The sequence below is a fragment of the Tachysurus vachellii genome, chromosome 6 (assembly GCF_030014155.1).
Source record: "Tachysurus vachellii isolate PV-2020 chromosome 6, HZAU_Pvac_v1, whole genome shotgun sequence".
NCBI classification, from domain to species: domain Eukaryota; kingdom Metazoa; phylum Chordata; class Actinopteri; order Siluriformes; family Bagridae; genus Tachysurus; species Tachysurus vachellii.
In genome coordinates, this window is record NC_083465.1 from 13,214,229 (window position 1) to 13,233,046 (window position 18,818).

The window sequence follows — 18,818 nt, forward strand, 5'->3', positions numbered from 1 at the left end:
GCTCCCCGGGACGGACCGCTTCCTTTTCACCTTCTTGTTCTGAAGTAGATCTGTTTTGGAGATGATAATCATGAACGACTCAGGATTTAGCAGCATTTACTGTGTTTGTGTTGGGCAAACGACCAAAGGAGGGAGAGGGTGTGAGCATGATGTATAATCCAGCACCAGAGTCATATTTCACTGTGACATTTTCAGCAAGGAGTCCTGCGTCTGATAGCAAAGCCCCCAGTGGGACGAGGGTTGCTGTGGCTTTCTCTGTTAATGCCATTATTTCTGATTCCTTCTTTCCCCAGCTTGTAAATTTCGACTGCATTATCATAAACTGTGATTGCTCAGTGTATAAAGACAATAATGATGTGAGCAGGCAGCATATGCCAACGGCCCATAGAACCAACACTCACTACCACGAGTGGCCATGGAGACGTTTATATACTTTACACTGCAGCGCCCCCATCTGACCAATAAATGTTAAGCCACATGCAGCTGTGCTGGTGTGTTGTTTTGTTGTGTTGCTTTGTGTGTGTATCTGCATGTTTTTATCTGTTGTTGGGGACCAAATGTCCCTATAAGGTGAGACCATGTTTTGACCATGTGGAACATTTGGCTGGTTCCCATGAGATAAAACACTAAAAGAGCCAGATTTTAGTTGCTGAGCTTAAGGTAGGAACAAGAAAGTAAGAAAAATGTTTGTGTGTGTGAGGCGGGTTGGGGGTGGGGGATGGTGTAGGATGCGATTCGTCAGTGTGAACAATTGCAAAATCAAATGTAATACCTTTACTAACCGTTAACCTATAACTTTCTATTACGTGCTTATGAGAAAAACAATCAATTCAGCCTTTTCAGCATATACGTCTATACGTATTGGCTTTTCCATGGGATTACCTGCTGTGTTCCTATGATGCAAAGATAGATCAGAGGCATTCGGCACTGTTTTTTTGTGTGTTCTGTGATGGAAATTCACTCAGACAGAGAGATGAGTGAAAGAGTATACACATTACAGCCCCATATCTGCTTTAGAAGCCATTTTTATCCACAGTCCATCAGGATCAAGCTTCCCGTGGTAGTGTTTGTTCTCATCGTGATTCTTGTTTCATGTTTCCCTTTGGGATCAGCTCATATATTTCCTCAGTGTACCTTTCACGAGCACATTATCTTAATTCATGGCATTATCAGCCATTATTAAATGACCAATCCAAACAGAGAAGTTGTAACTAGTGCGAGTTAGTGAAAAGCTGATGCATATCTTTTAAAAGCAAATAAAGATAAACGGCTCTGTGAACACGAAGGCCCTTAAACTGCCTGTGTGTTCTCTAAGCCGGAGGAATGAATGAATTCCTGGTGCCTGGAGCGACCCCTCGGCTTGTGATTATGTTTGTGTAAAATCTTAAGGGTACTGATCAAAGCAGAGCTCTTGTCCGCCTGCTCTTTAAGAAGCTCAGAAAAAAGGGGCCTGATAACAGCTGGCATTCAAATTGAGTTTTCCTTTAACTTTGTTACGCAGGGATTCCCATTATGTGCCAGGCCTCTTTTCTCATCGTGAGGATGCCTCATTGAATAAAGAGAAAGAGAGAAGGGGATGGGGAGGGGAGGAAGTTTGAGGGAGGGCTCTGATTAATCTTCTTCAAGGGTGTGGGTGTGTGATCAGTGGACTTGGCGAGCGTTCGGGGTGGGGATGGGGGTGGGGATCTCTGATGTTGACAGCGGGCGACTTTCACGCACGGCATGTGATTGACGTGCCTGGCCGCTGGCGTTAGGAGGGGGAGCACTGTGTCCAGTGGGGCAGAGCCAGACCCTGCCTATGGGTGGTGGTGTTAATAATGTGGCAACTGGGAAGATTAATTGTAGACAAGCAGCAGGATTACGAGGGGCTTTATGGTGGGGAGAGGGCAGTTTGGTGGGGAAGGCCTCTGATCTGTCAAGCCCAGAGGAAATTAGTCAGGGCAGACTGACGTTCCCTCTCTGAGTGCTGCTTTAGGATATTAAAGCCAAATGGCGGGAGGAGATTGAAACTGGTAACAAGGAAAGTGCTGACATGCTCGAAAGCCGTGGCTACTTCACACCATCTGACTTACACAAGTCTGGTGATAATTAATGGCAAGATGCATGAAGTGATGATGCTTTAATGTAAGCCTAATGATTATGACATGCCTGCATGGATATTTTTCTTTATGTAAATTTTTCTCCCATTTCATTTATTAGTGTGTTTCTAACTAAATAGGATTTTTCATCAAAACAAATTTCCAAAAGCAGTTATTTAGAAATAGCATTTCCAAGGATATATTAACAGCAGCTGCTACGGTATAGGGAAAAATCTGTTCTCAGTCCTCTGTAGAGTAAATTTGTAACTGTTGCCGTATGATGAAGTAACTTCTGAATTGTTTCGTGCAAGAGTTTAGGTTGTTGACTGCCTTACTCACAGTGTTCACAGGCTAACTAGGGCTTTTTAGTGACTAACAATACACGGAAGACAAGGAATATTTGTTTAGTGAGGCGTTCTGAATATAAAGGGTGTTAGGCAGTTTTTTTTCGGGAAGAAGTAGTGTCATGCCACCTGTTGGCTTGCCAGCACACAGCAGTGTGTGTTAGTCACGAGGGAGTTGGAGAGTAAGCGACACGCTGACCCCGGGCTGACCTGCAGCATCCTCCTTGACTGAGTGCTAGTGGGGGCCTTTCCCTCGCCCTCTCTCAAACAAGAAGGAAAGAGATAATCAAAGGCAGGGTCCCTATTCACCTCCTCTCTCCCCTCCTCTCATGCCAGATAATGAAAGCTGTCCAGTACCCTGATAAAAGCAGGAGAGCTGCTCCCAACATTACCTTTCCACCACACTCTGAAAATTTATGGCACTTGGGTAATCAGTCATGGCAATGAAGCTTTTCTCCCTTACCCCACCCATGATTTATACTTTCTGTCTCTCATTCTCTTTGTCTTGCTCTCTTGGTGACTCTCTCTCTCTCTCTCTCTCTCTCTCTCTCTCTCTCTCTCTCTCTCTCTCTCTCTCTCTCTCTCTCTCTCTCCCCCCCTTCGCTCTCCATCTGCCTTTCATGCCATCAGTCTGGATGAATGCTGCTGATTGGAGATGACAAATGAGTACTTTTCAGTTAGGACTCAATTAGGATCAATGCATTCACAGCTCAGAAATCAATAATGTACACTTCTCATCGTCTTTCCTGCCTAATAAATCCACTCAGATTGCAATGCAAAGCAGCACAGGTGCTTTATACTCAACACAATGAGTTCATGTTTACTCTATTTGTTTTGTAGGACGTACGTGATCACAGATCAGACACCGCTTCTATGCCTTATACTCCTCTACCAAGATCCAAAGATGCAAAAAACCCCAAAGGTAAGTTTGTAGGCTATGCTGCCAACAGAGGGGAACAGAAATGTAGGTATTTGAATTGGTTGTAATCCTACTATGGGGCAAGAGAGCTTAGATCAGTGATTTATTATATTATATTATATTATATTATATTATATTATATTATATTATATTATATTATATTATATTATAAGGAAATAGTTAGACACAAATGTTATGTTTCCCTTTTGAAAGCCACGGAGCATTACATGACGTTAATTTCTTACTTAAAAGATTTCAACACCCCATGTGACCAATCAATATAAACTAATACTAAAAATATGATTTAAGTTGTCATTTTATTTCATTCAGAAAGAAAGAATTCAACCACATACTTCATGTTTTGCTCTTCTTATTCACCCTGAACTCCAGCTTATTTTGTGTTAAAAAAGGACATTGGTGACAACAAAAGCTTTTAGCATAAGACATAAGATACATCTTAAAATATCTGGAAAATAAACCTGTCACTGGGTGTACACATGGTCTGTTGTGGCAAAATTACAATATTTATACAAACAGTGCTGGGTATCAAATATAAAAATCTCATGCATTAATCTCATTGTGACTCTGTCTTATTGTACCGGCAGCTTTTGATTGGACAAAACATGATGCGTTGTGTAAGTAATGCGTAATTTTATTACAACATGTAAAATTGAGTTGGAATATTGATCACATCTGAGTAAATAACATAATTTTATGCTGGTGCTATAGCAGGCTTCAGAATAATTAGATAACAAGCCTTTTGATTATTACTTTGGTTCCGAGTGTTGATCAGGACTAGAGCAATTAACAGAGTTATGTCCTTAGTCCTTAATAATACTGCATTTCTTCTTCTTCTTCAAAAAAAAACAACATTAAAAAAAAGACCAATATGGTCTTGTTTCAGCCAAACACAGTAATGAGCTAACAAGCTACAAATGATTTATAAGGATATCTGCAAATAACAATTCAACATTTTGGCAACAAGAAGGATTTTTAATAAAAAAAATTTGAAATTAACTCAAATAACAAATTTAGACTTGGGTTTTGTACCAAAATCCAGATTGTGCTCAGTTATATTAAAATGTGAATACTTGTAGTTTCATTCATTACAATTTATTAATGTGTAAAGCGAGCATTTGGGGCACGGAGGCAACAAAGGAATGCATTATATCACATGAAATAATGAATGAATGCTAGTTTCCAAAACCTTTCTAAAAGAAAGAAAAGATCCCATGAACCAGTTGTTTAGTGTTACATCCACTCGGTGGTTTTGTATTATTTTATAATAGTCAGAAGCTTTTTTCTGCACTAACCGACTACAGACTAACAGATTATTCTCAGCTGCTGGTAAATTTCCCAAGCCTCTGGTGAAGCTGCATCGCTGTTGGTTATGAGACTGGGACTCTGCAGGAGAGCTGCTTTTGACATGCTGAACTTTAGGACAGAAAAAAAAAAACAGATTTTTTATGCAGGAAACATTTATCATGTTCTTTTGTCCGTGCAATACAGAGTACTGTGTTTTCACAGTGCGGCTATAGGGCTGCCACTTTTGCTTTCATGTGAGGTCAACGAAGAGCCTCTCCACCCCCCACCAAGGACAGATCTATTTCACAAAGGCTGACCCTCACCTCTCAAGTGATGTAGAGGAAAGCCCAGTGCTTTGTCAAAATCATGTTGCTTGAGAATAGTCCATTAAAAGGTGAGCAGAGCTGACATATGAAATATTTTTTCTCCCTCTTAGATTTCGCTGCGCTGACACTCTCCATTCGTTATTTTTACGATACTGTACTGCAGTGTTAGATAACACAAGCCCTCATCTTTGTCCTTCGCCTCCTTTTATTTTTTCCCCGTTATCACACCATTTTTATTTATCTTGACTTATTGCCTATTCTATTTGCTTAATGCATCAGGTCTAACACAGTAACTCTTTATTTGAACTTTGGCTGTGCCTTGGAGAGAAAAAAAAAGCTTTAATAGAAAAGCCCTGACACTAAAAGATGCAGTTCACCTCCAGGACGTGTCAGGAGGAAGCAAGCTATTTGTATGCATTGGCAATAACTCATTGTGAACTATTGCATGATGCAATTATACAGTTATTTATCGGGTCCATCTGTATATTGTGGAATGGTAATAGTGCCCATGCTTTGCCCAAAGGTTTGTTGCCAGTCCTGTCAGGCTCGCTGTATGTTAGATGCTGCATTGCAGTGGCCGGCAGAATTAGCGGCATGTTTGACAGCAGGCTGTCTTGAACAGAAAGCCTTTCCGCCGTTTCTCAATATTGCTACAATTAATGTCACCTGTGCCGAGGCCCCAAGAGCCAAGGTGCCACGGGTAATCAGGACAGGCACGAGTTCTCGAGATGGGAAAGAGGGGACGGGCTGTGTGCCTGCCGTGCTGACACACAGTGTAGAGGAAGACTAGAGGAAGTCTTGGCTTTTGGGAAATGAGACCCTTGTCTCTTGTGTTGGGTTAGAATTGGGGAGTGGACACATACAGTAGCGAGCAGACAGGAGAGGCTAAGGGGAGGGAAGAGGAGGGTGAGGGAAAGCGATGCAGAGAGACAGGCTAGGTTTGACACTGAGAGAATTGGTCCAGGGCCTGGAGTCCGGCAGCGTAGCCACAGGAAGCAGCACTGCTGTCAGCACCGGCCAGCTTTAAACCAACCTATAGACCAAGATTTTTCTCCAGACTCATGCAGCTTTTAAACCAAGTGTCACAGCACAGTACCTAAAGTAAGGATAGGTACAAAAGTAATACTGAATGCATATATTTTATTTTACATATAATGAAATATAGGTTTATGAAATTCAAAATAGTTACACATTTCACATATGGATTGTACATTTATTTAGAAAGGTTTAAAAACAGCAGTAGTTAAAATAGCTTGTGTATCTGTGATCCTTCATAAATATCACTAAAATACTACCAAATTCCCCCACATACATTTTGACATCTGAAAGCAATAAATGCTACTCCAGATCTCATATCATACCTCATGAACATTTATTTTCTCCTTAGTGAATAAACCACCGAACATTCACCATAGAAGGAAACTGTACTCCTACATATTTCAGCTGAAGTGCATTTAAATTTTGTTATTGTAGGCCATGTGCAGCTGTAATGGATGTCTGTATTTTAAATGGCACACAACTGTTCTTCAAATCCCTCCAGACAGGAGGCCTTCGCTAAAAGAATATCCGAACAGAAGACACCCCGGGGACTCTGTACTTTTTTCCACCTGCAGTTTGCTTTCATTATGGCACAGCTGATATTCAGCCTCTGAAATGGAACTATGTGTGAAGAATAAACTGTTTTGCACTTGCAGCACAACAAATAAACAAACATCTGGGACCGTTCAAAGCACTCCATTAGAACATTCCATTTTTTTGCCAAAAAAGTGAAAATGATGACAAATGGGCTGTCATGGAGGCTGGGAGAGGCCAGATGACGGAGCTGTGGGTGCTAAGCACTGACTTTTAAAGCTCAGCAGGATGGGGGGAGATTTACACCTGCTGCTAGTCCCCCTATCCTCCATTAACTTACATCTGGCAACTGTGCGTCACTCATTTACTCAAGCCTGGATGTGCTGCTAGTGAGATACAATGGTCTGTATGACACATCGTCTCAGAGACACAAGCTTTGTGTAATTGAAATAGATCTGCTCGGTGTGGGACAGAGTATATTTTTTATAACAACCTGATGGATATGTAGTGGCCCTGAGCTTTATCAATTCTAATTGGGTAGAAAGTCTTGAATCATTTTGCTCGAATAATAACAGAAGCTCTGACAGTAATTCTGGCCGTAATTCAAATCACAGTTGTTTTATAAAGTGCTCGTTCTGTGTAATTGTATATACAGTATATGTTCATTGTTTCTGTAGCAAAACTCATATACAGAGACTTTATGGTGGACGCTACACAGAATCTAAGGCTAATAAAATAATTCTTAAACACAATGACATTTATTAAAGACATTTTTATATTTGTGTAGTATATATTTAAATTTATTTGTCATTTATTGAAGTAATCTTAAGTGTCAGTGCATTGGAACAGTTAGTGAGTTTCCCAGCATGAGCAGGTCTTCAGGACAGAGCGGTTTGTACTTTCTGGGTTTCTCTGTAATATGACTGACAATTTTCTTCAAGAGAAAGAAAAAATTAAAACTGGTGCAGGAATACTGTTTGTGCTATTACATGATAACATACAACAGGAACTAACTCGTCTCATGGATGTAAACTGAAAAGAGTAAAAATGGCATTTATTATAGAGGTTTACACTGTAATTGTTGTCAAATGGCTGTGGTGTAAAAGGAATACTTTTTTCTTAAAGTAGTGAACAGACTGCGCTGACAAAAAAGCCTTGTGTGTTTATGTTTGGTTCTGTGTGTGTTTGTGTTTCTTATTCCTTAAGTCCTGCATATATCCATTACATCAACAGAAGCAGAAAAAAAATTCACCAACAATTTTTTAACCTAATGATTAGCCTTTTTGAAAAAAACAAACAAAAAAAACTTTCTGGCTTTGGACAACATAAACATGCTTACTGCTGATTGTAGCTTCCTGTGTACTTGAATTCGACTGATAAAATCTGGAACTAAGTACTGTTTAACAATGACAGAGTGATAGTTCACAGTCAGCAGGAACTTTGTTAATGAGCTACTCATCTACTCTGTTAAAGATCCCAGTAGAGATTATTATGCTGCATGCTGTGTTCTGCTTGCACGATGCTTTAAAGTGCCTGCTTCCCTACACGGCACACTGAGGTCCTAGTTCCAGTCAGTCCTACAGCAATCGCTTGTCGTTTGTATCACGAAACAACCATTCCTGTCTGTATTTACGGAGTCTCTTAGGATAGTTTACTGCTGATTTCTTATTTGGATTGCAGTTGGACAATTTAGCCTGTATGCCAGACTACTGTACTTGACAAGAAATGACTCGAATGGCTTGACAGTATAAGGACAGGGCATGTCTCAAAAACTGGCAAGGGCAGATTTATGTAGGCTTATGTTTCTCAGAGTTTGTTGAAGCACGAGTAAAATTACCTGGTTAAAGTATTTAGTCATTTAAGATAATAATTTACATTTACAGCATTTAGCAGACACTCTTATCCAGAGTGACTTGCATTGTCTTATTTCAGTTTATACACCTGAGCAATTGAGGGTTAAGGGCCTTGCTCAAGGGCCCTGCAGTGGCAACTTGGTGGACCTGGGATTTGAGCCAATGATCTTCCAATCAGTAGTCGAACACCTTAACCACTGAGCTACCACATCCCACTAATAATTAAACAACCATTTTGAGTTGATTGGCATGTTATTAAAAATGTGAAATAAGTTCTCTTTAAATTGAACCTTCTGTTGATGCAGTACTGTTATTATTATTATTATTATTATTATTATTATTATTATTATTATTATTATTATTATTATTATTATTATTGTTGTTGTTGTTGTTGTTGTTATTATTATTATTGTTATTATTATTATTATTATTATTATTATTATTATTATTATTATTATTGTTTGTGTTTTTGTAGGCCCTGTGGTTCTTCTGAGACATGTGTTTTCAGTTCAGCTTTTTTGCATGCAGGAGAGGTGTTAAACAAATCCCTCGCTCTGTCAATTCACATCCAGAGCCGTGTTCCAGTTTGGACACTGATGAGGTGTTTAGGATCCTTTTCTAATGAGTTTGGGGTGTTTTTTTGCCCATTAAATTCTTTGTGTAAAACACACCTACAGTTTTAACTGTACAAAAATAATGAGCGCCCATAAAAAAAGAAATAGCCATCATGCTAGTTTATATGGACCTGCAGATTTACACGTTGTGTCTCCTCAGATGCAGTGCCAAAAAAATAATGGTTGGAAAGTTGCGTGTGTAGAAAAAAATGTCATTTGATGTAGTTCACGGACATCTGTTTTAGATATCCTGTGTTCTGCATATCTGATTAATTATTTGTATTAAAATAAATAAATAAATCTTGCGTTAAATCAAAACAGGCCCACAGGATTGTGTAGTACCTGCCAGTATGCTGGTTTTGGCCTTTGTTTTTGTGTTGACAGCTTTTTCTTTCTCTCCTGTATTGAGATGATATGACGATATGATTTGTGTTCGGCTGATCTGGTGGGCCTCCATGGATTTCTTTAGCACAGGAGCATGAATATCCATTAGTCAGCAGATGGAGATTAATGGGAGGAATGGAGGAAACCAAGCTAGTCTGGCCATTGTTCACTACATATATGAAAGATGGTGAGGGGAAAAAGGAAGACAGGGAGACATGGGATCAGATTATTTGGTCACTGAGACTGCAGCAGTCCTCTCTCCCCCTATTCAGAGCGCAGATTAAAACAGCAGGGCTGACTTAAGTACTTCCTGCAAGCTTCAACTGCTGAACTCTACTTTGAGATGGATTCCCTTTCCACACTGTCATTACTCTGACAGAATGGCACTGCATTTACTGAATAATTCTGTTTGTGTGGGTTTTGACGATGCGTTATTGACACATTTCTCTCTCTCTCTCTCTTTCTCTTGTGTGCTGCTGTTTGATGTAAGTAGAATGAGTCTCTGAGAGACTTTAAGAACTTTTATCAAGTGAAAGGTGGCAGTGACAAGACGGCCTACTGTTTATTTTATTTATTTGTTTGCTTTATTTATTTTCTGTGCTGTCATTTGAATGTGGAAGGTATCGTAACTTGATGGGCCAGGTTAATATGGCAAGCCAAATTCGAGATGAACTAAATACACTCTGGGAAATTAGAGCTGTAGAACAGAAGCCCATGACATGACTGAATGGCTTGATTGATGTTTAATCTTCTTCCCAGATGAATCATTTAACAGACTGCCTGAGAGCACTAGGAAAAAGCTCATACCTATATTTTCTTCATCTCTTGTGATGAACAGACTAATATATTTGTACTGATCATTTATTCATCTATCAGAACTGTTTGAAATGGTTTATATATCAAGAACATTTGGGAAGGATGACAGAGCAGACCTGGCTGGACTACTTCATGATCTATTAACACAAGCAGCATACATGTGTGTGTGTTAAGTGATACCTCATGTAAGACTAAGAATGTGTCGGCATGATGGACAAGGACATGAGGTCTTGCCAATCTACCCAGCCCTGTTCCTGTAACATAGTCATGGTACCTGGGACTTTGGTCTGCTTCCCGGTATTTCTGGCTTTCATGGCAGACTGACAGAAAATATATCATGCAAATGGAAACCCCGTGCTCATTTTCTAATCAGCTCAGAAAGTGATTGCTAATGCAGTCAAAGCATTATTCATATTGTTGAGTGATTTGTGACGTGCTCACTGGAGATCTGAGAAGCAGGCTAGGATTTCATGTGCACGTTTAGTCATGCCAGGAGTTTAGCGCAGGTTAGTGCGGTTTTCATAGTTTCGAAACTCAAGGCTTTATCATTGTAATTTATGAGGAAACAGGCAAGCCAGATGGTTTGGATATTTTTACAGCAGGATCGATGCAGGCTCCTCGAATTCCTCCTTTTTTCGTGGGTTGATATGGATGAGTCTGCTCGTGTCAAGGGGTTCTTTAGTTCTCTGAGATGCTAAGACACAGTCCTGGCAGATGTTGAGCAACTTGTCATTCTGAAGGCGAAACTGATCCGTTCATGACGAACCCTGATTGCATTATAATGATCATGTGACGGAGCCAGTGGAAATGTTTATTAAGATAAATTCTCCTCACTGGAAGAGAAAAAACATGCCAAATCGTTGTAATTCAGAATTATGGAAGATACATGCTGGAAGGATTCATGATTCATTCTTGGGAAAGGTTTTCCTTTCCATGTTTGTTTGTGTAAATGTGATTCAAGCCACAATTAAATTACAAATGACAGCAATTAATTTTGTGACAAGCCCCATCATTCTATTTTATTTGTGTACAATGTGTGTATTTGGCTTATTAATCATCTAAACCAGATGAAAAGATGTTCAGAGAAACTTCCCTCCCTGCTTGCTGCCTCGTGGACCACTTTAGATTTATACTACTCACATGGGCCAGAAGCAGTTGTGTTTCCAGTGTGTTTGACTAATTAGACTGACACTACAAAATTAATTTTTTGACACTTTGTGGATAATTGTCGGCATAATATTAACAGAAGAACCATGATTTAACAAGAACAGGAGGATATCTCACTCTATTGTTGTCCAAAATCCATGACACATCTGCCTCATCGATCATGTGACCTCCTCCCCACTGCTCTACATTTATTCCCCCATAATCTGTGGACTGAAGCCATCGTAGTGGAAGAGACAAAGCTCATCTGTCAATTACAGCAAGCTCCATTGGACTGTTGTCTAAACTGTTTTCTTGCTTACTGATGAAACCACTGATTTATTGTCACAATCTCTACATTGCTGTACAATCACAACACACTGATGTTTGAACATGCACTATAGCATGAGGATGAACGTAGCTCAAATTAATGACCTGGCACATCATTTATTCAATTCAGGCACAAGGAAATGGATGTTTAGCATTCACTGTCACACACTATAAAAGAAGGTGCAATATCTCTGTACAAGGTTCAAGGCTGAGAATGGAGAGGATTTAACACTGGGTGTGGGTGATGGCACACTTTAAAAAGCGGGAAAGGTTGACAAGTACTTGCATTTATTTTTGCTCATGTTCTTCCAATGCTAGTCACTGAAAATTTAATTTTTCAAGCATCTATCTATCTATCTATCTATCTATCTATCTATCTGTCTGTCTGTCTGTCTGTCTGTCTGTCTGTCTGTCTATCTGTCTGTCTGTCTGTCTGTCTGTCTGTCTGTCTATCTATCTATCTATCTATCTATCTATACTTATGTTATGTTCATATAATGTTAAGTATGATGATTATTATTATTATTATTATTATTATTATTATTATTATTATTATTATTATTATTAATAACACTTTCACATTTAAACAAGACATAAAGAAATTTCATCTTTGACTAAAAAGACTTGTTTTAAAGATAGAAATCTGGTTTTAATCATTTTAGTGTAACTGGACACATTCTTTAACCATCATAATTCGATTATAAGATCATTTCTGACATGTTGTCTAGCTGAAAGACTGTTGAGTTGACTGAGTGATAGAGGTCAGACATTGCAGTTAATTCTAGATTGCAAACATTCCAATAAGTGCTGTCTTCATTCCCCAAGGAAATCTTCAGATTGCCCCTTCAGATTGGCTTGTGGTTTCAGCATTCAGCTTCCGGTCAGCTAACCAGCAAACATGACCGTATCAATCCTGACCCCTGTCTCCTTATAGCTTAAGGATTTTCCAACCTTTAAAGTCCCTTCATCAGTAGTCTGTGGTTAAGTGGATGAATGGCAAAAGTTGCAAAAAAATGTTCATGCTGTATTACATCAAAAGAGGCTTTATTTGTACCATCCTTATTCTCTTCATTTAATTCTAAAATGAATGCAGCAAAGTCATTTATTATCATTTTTTACAGGGATGCACTCGTGATGCAATAACAGCATTCTCCCTTTTTATGGATGAGTTTATATGTGGCCATTTTCCCAAATGCTGACAACTAAAAGAGATTATGGGACAAGGAACAGTGTGAAAATGTGCAGTAATGAAACATTTCTGAAGGTCTTTATCATTGTAAATAGGCTTGCCCTGTGAGAAGAGCTAAAATATGCCTCTGCACTTGACATCATTAAGTCTTTGCTAACCACCGTCCCTTGGGAGCTTGTGGAGATTGTATTACCTCCAGCAAACAGTTTCACGATTGGGCATAGCCTGACATACTACTGCAGTGCAATTGATTCAGGAAAGGAAGCGGCAAATAAAAGATGAAAATGGCATGAAATGAAATGAATTGAAATGAACACACATGTCCTGCAGTAGGATTTTTCCTTCACTAAGGAAGTAAAGCTAGTGACCCAGTTGTACTATTCCTAGCGTCTTTCAGGGCAGCACTTCCCTTTCATGCTTTTTCCCACTAGCCATATCTTTTCTTCTAAAAGGCACATAGTGCTTGTTTCGAAGTGTTTTACTGCCTATAAAAGCTAACCGACTGTCACTATCTTATGTAGTGATATACAGTAGAAGGCATTGTGATGCCCTGTAAACTGCACATATCTTGTTCCTGAATGTTTAGGTGATATTCTGAAATGTATGTCTAGGCTTTGTAATGTTGCCTATGATATCACAATAACCTTGAAAGAGAGGCAGGTGGAAAAAAGCCACAGGCTGAGCTTCCAGACTCACTAAGTAACAGTGACATTTGGAACTGTTCAAGTCACTGCACTAATAAGAGCTGATATCTGTTGAACTTTAAGCTATTCTTGAGGTGGCATTATTTTGGGTCCAAAAAATGAGAAAGGTCTTGTTTCTACGGTATGCAGGCAATGAAAGTTAGGATATGTATTGTGCAAACGGGTAGATCAAAAATATTAGCAATCTGGACATATATTCAATAATATTTGAATTTATTTCTCATATCAAACAGCCAGTGGATTTGCAATTCCATCCCCTGTCCTTCCCCTCCTCAGCACAGGCTTACTCATGCAGCCAAGTGCATAATGCGCTGTCCTGTAACATGTACGATTATAATTAGCTTTGTCAGGTCCTAGCCCCTACAACCCCCATGCAGATAATATGATAATATGTCTTCATAACCGACTGACCTTACATGCTCAATATTTCTCCCCTTATGAAGATTACATGTCAATAAAGTAATTGAGTCCTGGGCTGTGAGGCAAGTGAAGATTTAGGTTATTGGACTTTTCGGGGGCAGTGATGTATGACCGTTATTATTCCACCTGTCAGGGGATGTGCAGGGCGCTGATGATGGTCCGAGCTTGTCAGGAGAGGGAGGGGGAGGGGGTGTGGCGGTGAAGGCAGTGGAGGCGGAGGGGGCACTCAGCTCTTTGGTTAGGCTGTTAATCAGGTTGTTCATCTTGAGCCTGATCCTGCTGCATATGGAAGCTGGATGAGTCATATTAATTAAAGAAACGAGACATACTGTAAATGTCTCCATTTAGAAAGAGGGCAAGGTGAGTGGGTATTAAAGAGAACCAACAATTCTGCACCATCACGATCCTGCTTTCAAGTGAAGCCTCACGGGGTCATCAATTATAGTCCGTATTAGTTTCCCTTTCTCTCATCTCTCAGAGTGGATGGATGCTTTCTGCAGGCTTGTGTTACACAAGTGCCTTCTGTAATCACCACTCAACCTTCTCTAGTTGGACCGTGTTGTCATTTTAATAGCATTAAAGTGATCTAATTTCAAATGATCGCTTTGTAGGGTACATTCTTCTTTTTATGACACTGGAATCCTGCTAAGAACAGAGTGAAAGGAGAAGCATTGGGCACTGTAACTACTCCACTGTAATTACACAAACAGTGCTGTGGTTGTGTGCCATTAGTAAATGTGCCATTAGTTATGTTTATCAGCCTTCTGGAGCGAGTGAAAAGATGTGATGACCTTAGACTCAGTGCTAACGAGAATAATGTACCTGTTCTTGTAACTGTTAGGTCGTTGTGTTGCCTCTCATACTGTTGAATTTTTTATTCTTTACTGTGTGGAAAATTCTTTGTAACTCATGTTGATTATCTTTCTAGAAAAAACTGCGTTAAAATTATTAATCATTATTAAATTAATGATTTTTTTATAGTATCCTACAGGTATTTATACTTTTACCTCTTCAATACTGTTTTACTATCCCAAAGCAGTTTATCTGCCGTCACAGGGTGAGATCATCAAGTATAACATCAATTTCCAAAGTTTTACATATTTGTTCCTCTAGGTTATTACAGGTTATTGAATTCTATTCAATTCAATTTATTTGTATAGCTCTTTTAACAAATGACATTGTCTCAAAGCAGCTTTACTTAAGTATAAAATAGAATAAACATTTTAAAGTTTAAAGTTAAAAATTAAGTTACTATATATCTATAACAACTTACCCTTATGAGCAGGACGGAGGTGATGGTGGGAAGGAAAAACTCACTGAGATGATATGAAACTTTGAGAGCAACCAGGCTCAGAAGGGAACACATCCTCATTTTGGTGATAATGGACAGTAAATAATATAAAGGTACATTTATAATTCTAAATATCGTAACAGATAGCATGGCAAGCATTATATACTGTACTCGCATAAACAGGTGTTTTTTTTTTTAAACTACCGAAAACAAAATGATAATTTTTCATGTAAGGTCCAACATCGAAAAATAAATAAATAAATATGACCTTCATAAGAATTAGTGACAGACCTGTAGCAATGAACTGCATCATTCTAGATCCTTGAATCTAAGCTTTAAAACAACTAAATTGATTCCATTTAGGGAACATTACAGTTAGACCTTATATCTCATTGTACTGCACAACGCTAAGAAGTTGACATATGCTTTTCCCTTTCCGCTCATTGATTATTGTTACTTACTGTGTACTGGGTTGCCAAAAAAGCTAATCAATAAGCTACAGCTTGTTCAAAAGACTTTAGTTCAGTTTCTAGCATGTACACGCAAGAACGAACACATCACATCATTCCTGGTGACATTATCTTGCCTCTCTGTGTCTGGCAGGACAGATTTTAAAGCACTACTCTTCGTTTTTAAAGCCCTGAATGGATTAGCACCGTAGTATGTTATGGTTTGTCTGGCCCAATATGTTTCCGATTGTTCACTAAGATCCTGTGCAGGCTTGTTAACTGTATCCAACATCAACAAGAAAAGATTTGCTGAAAGCAGCCTTCTGTTTTTAGGCACCTAAAAAATGGAGTGGTTTATTAATTCAGATCAGACACACAGCTAAAGATATTTTTTAGGCTCTATGGTTAGAAATTCTACTTTAATTGTTTCTATATTGTACAAAACCATATTACTTTTTATTATTTCTTTATTTCTTTTAAACTTTCTTACTATGCTCTGATTTTTTTTATTGTCATTTTATTTTCCTTGTGAAGCACCTTGTGTAATAAAGATAATGATTATAAAGATGAGTGAATCTCTGTCACAGGTGATATTCCGCAGTAGTTAATGAGTGTATGAGGTGCTCTGTGTTAAAGGGTATTTTGCCATGCCTGCTTATATTAAGGCTGGGATTGATCCACTCTAGTCAGATGAGGTGTCAGTCTGAGTGATGCTTCTGCTCCGTCATAGTGACACCAGCCTCCTAGTCATGCAGTGTGGGTGTAGATGTGCAGCCCTACATCCACCCAGGGCAAAGCCTCCTAGTACATCTGCACAGCCCTTGTTCTTTTCTTTCCGTCCCCTCTCTCGCTCGTTCTCTGTCAGAGTGTCATGTTGAATCACCATACAGCAGTGAGCTCAGGAGCCCCAGGTACCAGTCCAACAAGCCTCAGATGCTGTGCTGAAATGAATATAATAATGGGCTTCGTAAAATAGCATGGGCACTTAGCAGAGACAGGAAGAAGAAGAAGAAGAAGAAGAAGAAGAAGAAGTGAAAGGGAGTGTGTGTGTGGTGTGTACTGAGCGTGTCTGTGTTTTCTTCAGGGGAAAGCAGTGAGCAGATCCATGTCCCACAGTGAGGCAGGTGCAGTTTGTCTCCTCAGCGATGGAGGTGGGAGCATCGCTGTCAGATTGGTATTGATATGTGTCACTCTAGGGAGTGTCAGGAGCTTTATTTAAGACAGCAAGGAGCCCATGCACTCGTGCAGTAATTGACGTTTGGCTTTAGGGGAGATTAGGCTGTTTGTTGATGTAGCAGAGCAGCTGATGCAGCGGTCATTGTGTTAAATGTTGTTTTTCTGAGGTTAAGATTGTGCTAGAAGGATTCTATAGCAGTTTTATTCCTCATACAAATGTTTGCAGGCATGTAATCAGTTATTTGCGTTCCTGTTCTCTGCCTACTGGAGGGAAGAAAAAGAACCTGATATCAATTCATATTCTTATATTACATAATAATCAATAGTACAGTATGTTGAGGTTCAAAGAATAGTCTATAATGTAGATGATACATTAGCAGCGTATTTATGTTGAAGCAGCTTGAGATAAATGGCTGTTTTATATGACAAAGCAGAGCTCACTTTTCCTCCTCTGTTTGTTTTTTTGTACTTTTTTCTCAGGGCAATGTGTTGTGAATCTCGTCTCCTCCTTTTACAGTCAAATGACCACTGTGATGTGTTGACATGGCTGTTCACTATTCACTTACATGCTTTGGTGGCTGTATTCGTTTTGACAGTAATCACAAATGACATTCACTGAGGAACCGTTTTGCTCATTGATGCATGAAGTCTATCACATCCATCATGATTACATTTAGTATCAGTCCAGAACCCAGATTTGGAGTTCCATCTTTTATCCACTATAAAAGCTTCACAGGGACTCTGCAGTCTCTCTAGAGGATTAAACACGCACTCTCTATTCCACCTTTTCCAGTTCATAACATATTTGTATTTTCTCAGTGCAATAGATAACTACAACAGCGCTTTGCTTTAAAAAGTAATAAAAATAAAGAAAATTCAGATGCTATGCTAAAAGAAGTTCCTTTTTCTGCTTGTCTATAATATAAGGATTAAACTTCATCCTTCATCTTTAATACTAATTGTTATATGACTCGTTTATTTATTTACACATTCATAAATGACCTAAGGCTTATTTTGCTTTTAAAGCTGTGGTCAGTCATTTTGAAGTTAGAACACTCTTAGTGAAGTTTTCCTCAAATTCAGAGAGCTATCAATAAATATCTACCCAATAGGAGGGGGAAAAAAAAACAAATGAACGAATCAGGACAAGGATATGGTCAACAATGTTCTCTTATACAGTACTAATACCTCAGAAGTGCAAGATTTCAGTAAGATAAAGTTTAATTTCATGATATCCCATCTATTAAAAATAGATTTAACCCACTTCACTTCATTTCTTTCCTTTAAAACAGGTTGAGGAGTCTAACTTGAATTAGACAGACATATTGTGTCTGTGAACCGCCTTGATATAGACTGATCATGTTCTCACAGTCAAGTAAACTCTGTAAACACATTATTACTTTTTGTATCATTCATATTTTTTTTACTCATTGTAAAGAAATCAAATTATGAGGAATTACGATGTGTTGTAACTGTGAGATTTCAGCAGGAACTCATAGCTTAGGTTAGTGTTCACCCCAAAGCATGTTTCTCTTGGAGTGAGGAGTGGTTCAGAATGACAGGGAACTGGACAGGAGAAAATCTTTAAAAATCACCAGGTCTTTTTCTAGTCTGCAACATTCCAGTGATAGCTTCAGATTCTAGGTCTTGGCTGACAGGAGTGGAAACCAATATGGTCTTGTTGCGCTGTAGCACATCCACCTCAAGGTTTGATATTTTGTGTATACTTCTCACTATGGTTGTTGAGTTACTGACTTCTTCCTAGCAGCTCAGACCAAACTGGTCATTCTCCTCTGAACTCTCTTATCAGAAAGGTGTTTCAGCCTGCAGACCTTCCACACACAGGATTTGTTTGTTTGTCTTTCACACTATTCTGTTTGAACTCTAGAGTCTTTGCGTGTGAAA

At 39.0% G+C, this 18,818-nt stretch overlaps 1 protein-coding gene across 1 annotated transcript in view; it reads left to right on the forward strand.

The window, feature by feature from the left end:
• Positions 1–18,818, forward strand: part of lrmda (leucine rich melanocyte differentiation associated) — a 250,089-nt gene that overhangs the window by 219,156 nt on the left and 12,115 nt on the right. The window contains exon 6 of the mRNA XM_060872357.1: positions 3,263–3,344. Coding sequence (XP_060728340.1) covers positions 3,263–3,344 — 82 coding nt within the window. The remainder of the gene's footprint in view (positions 1–3,262; positions 3,345–18,818) is intronic.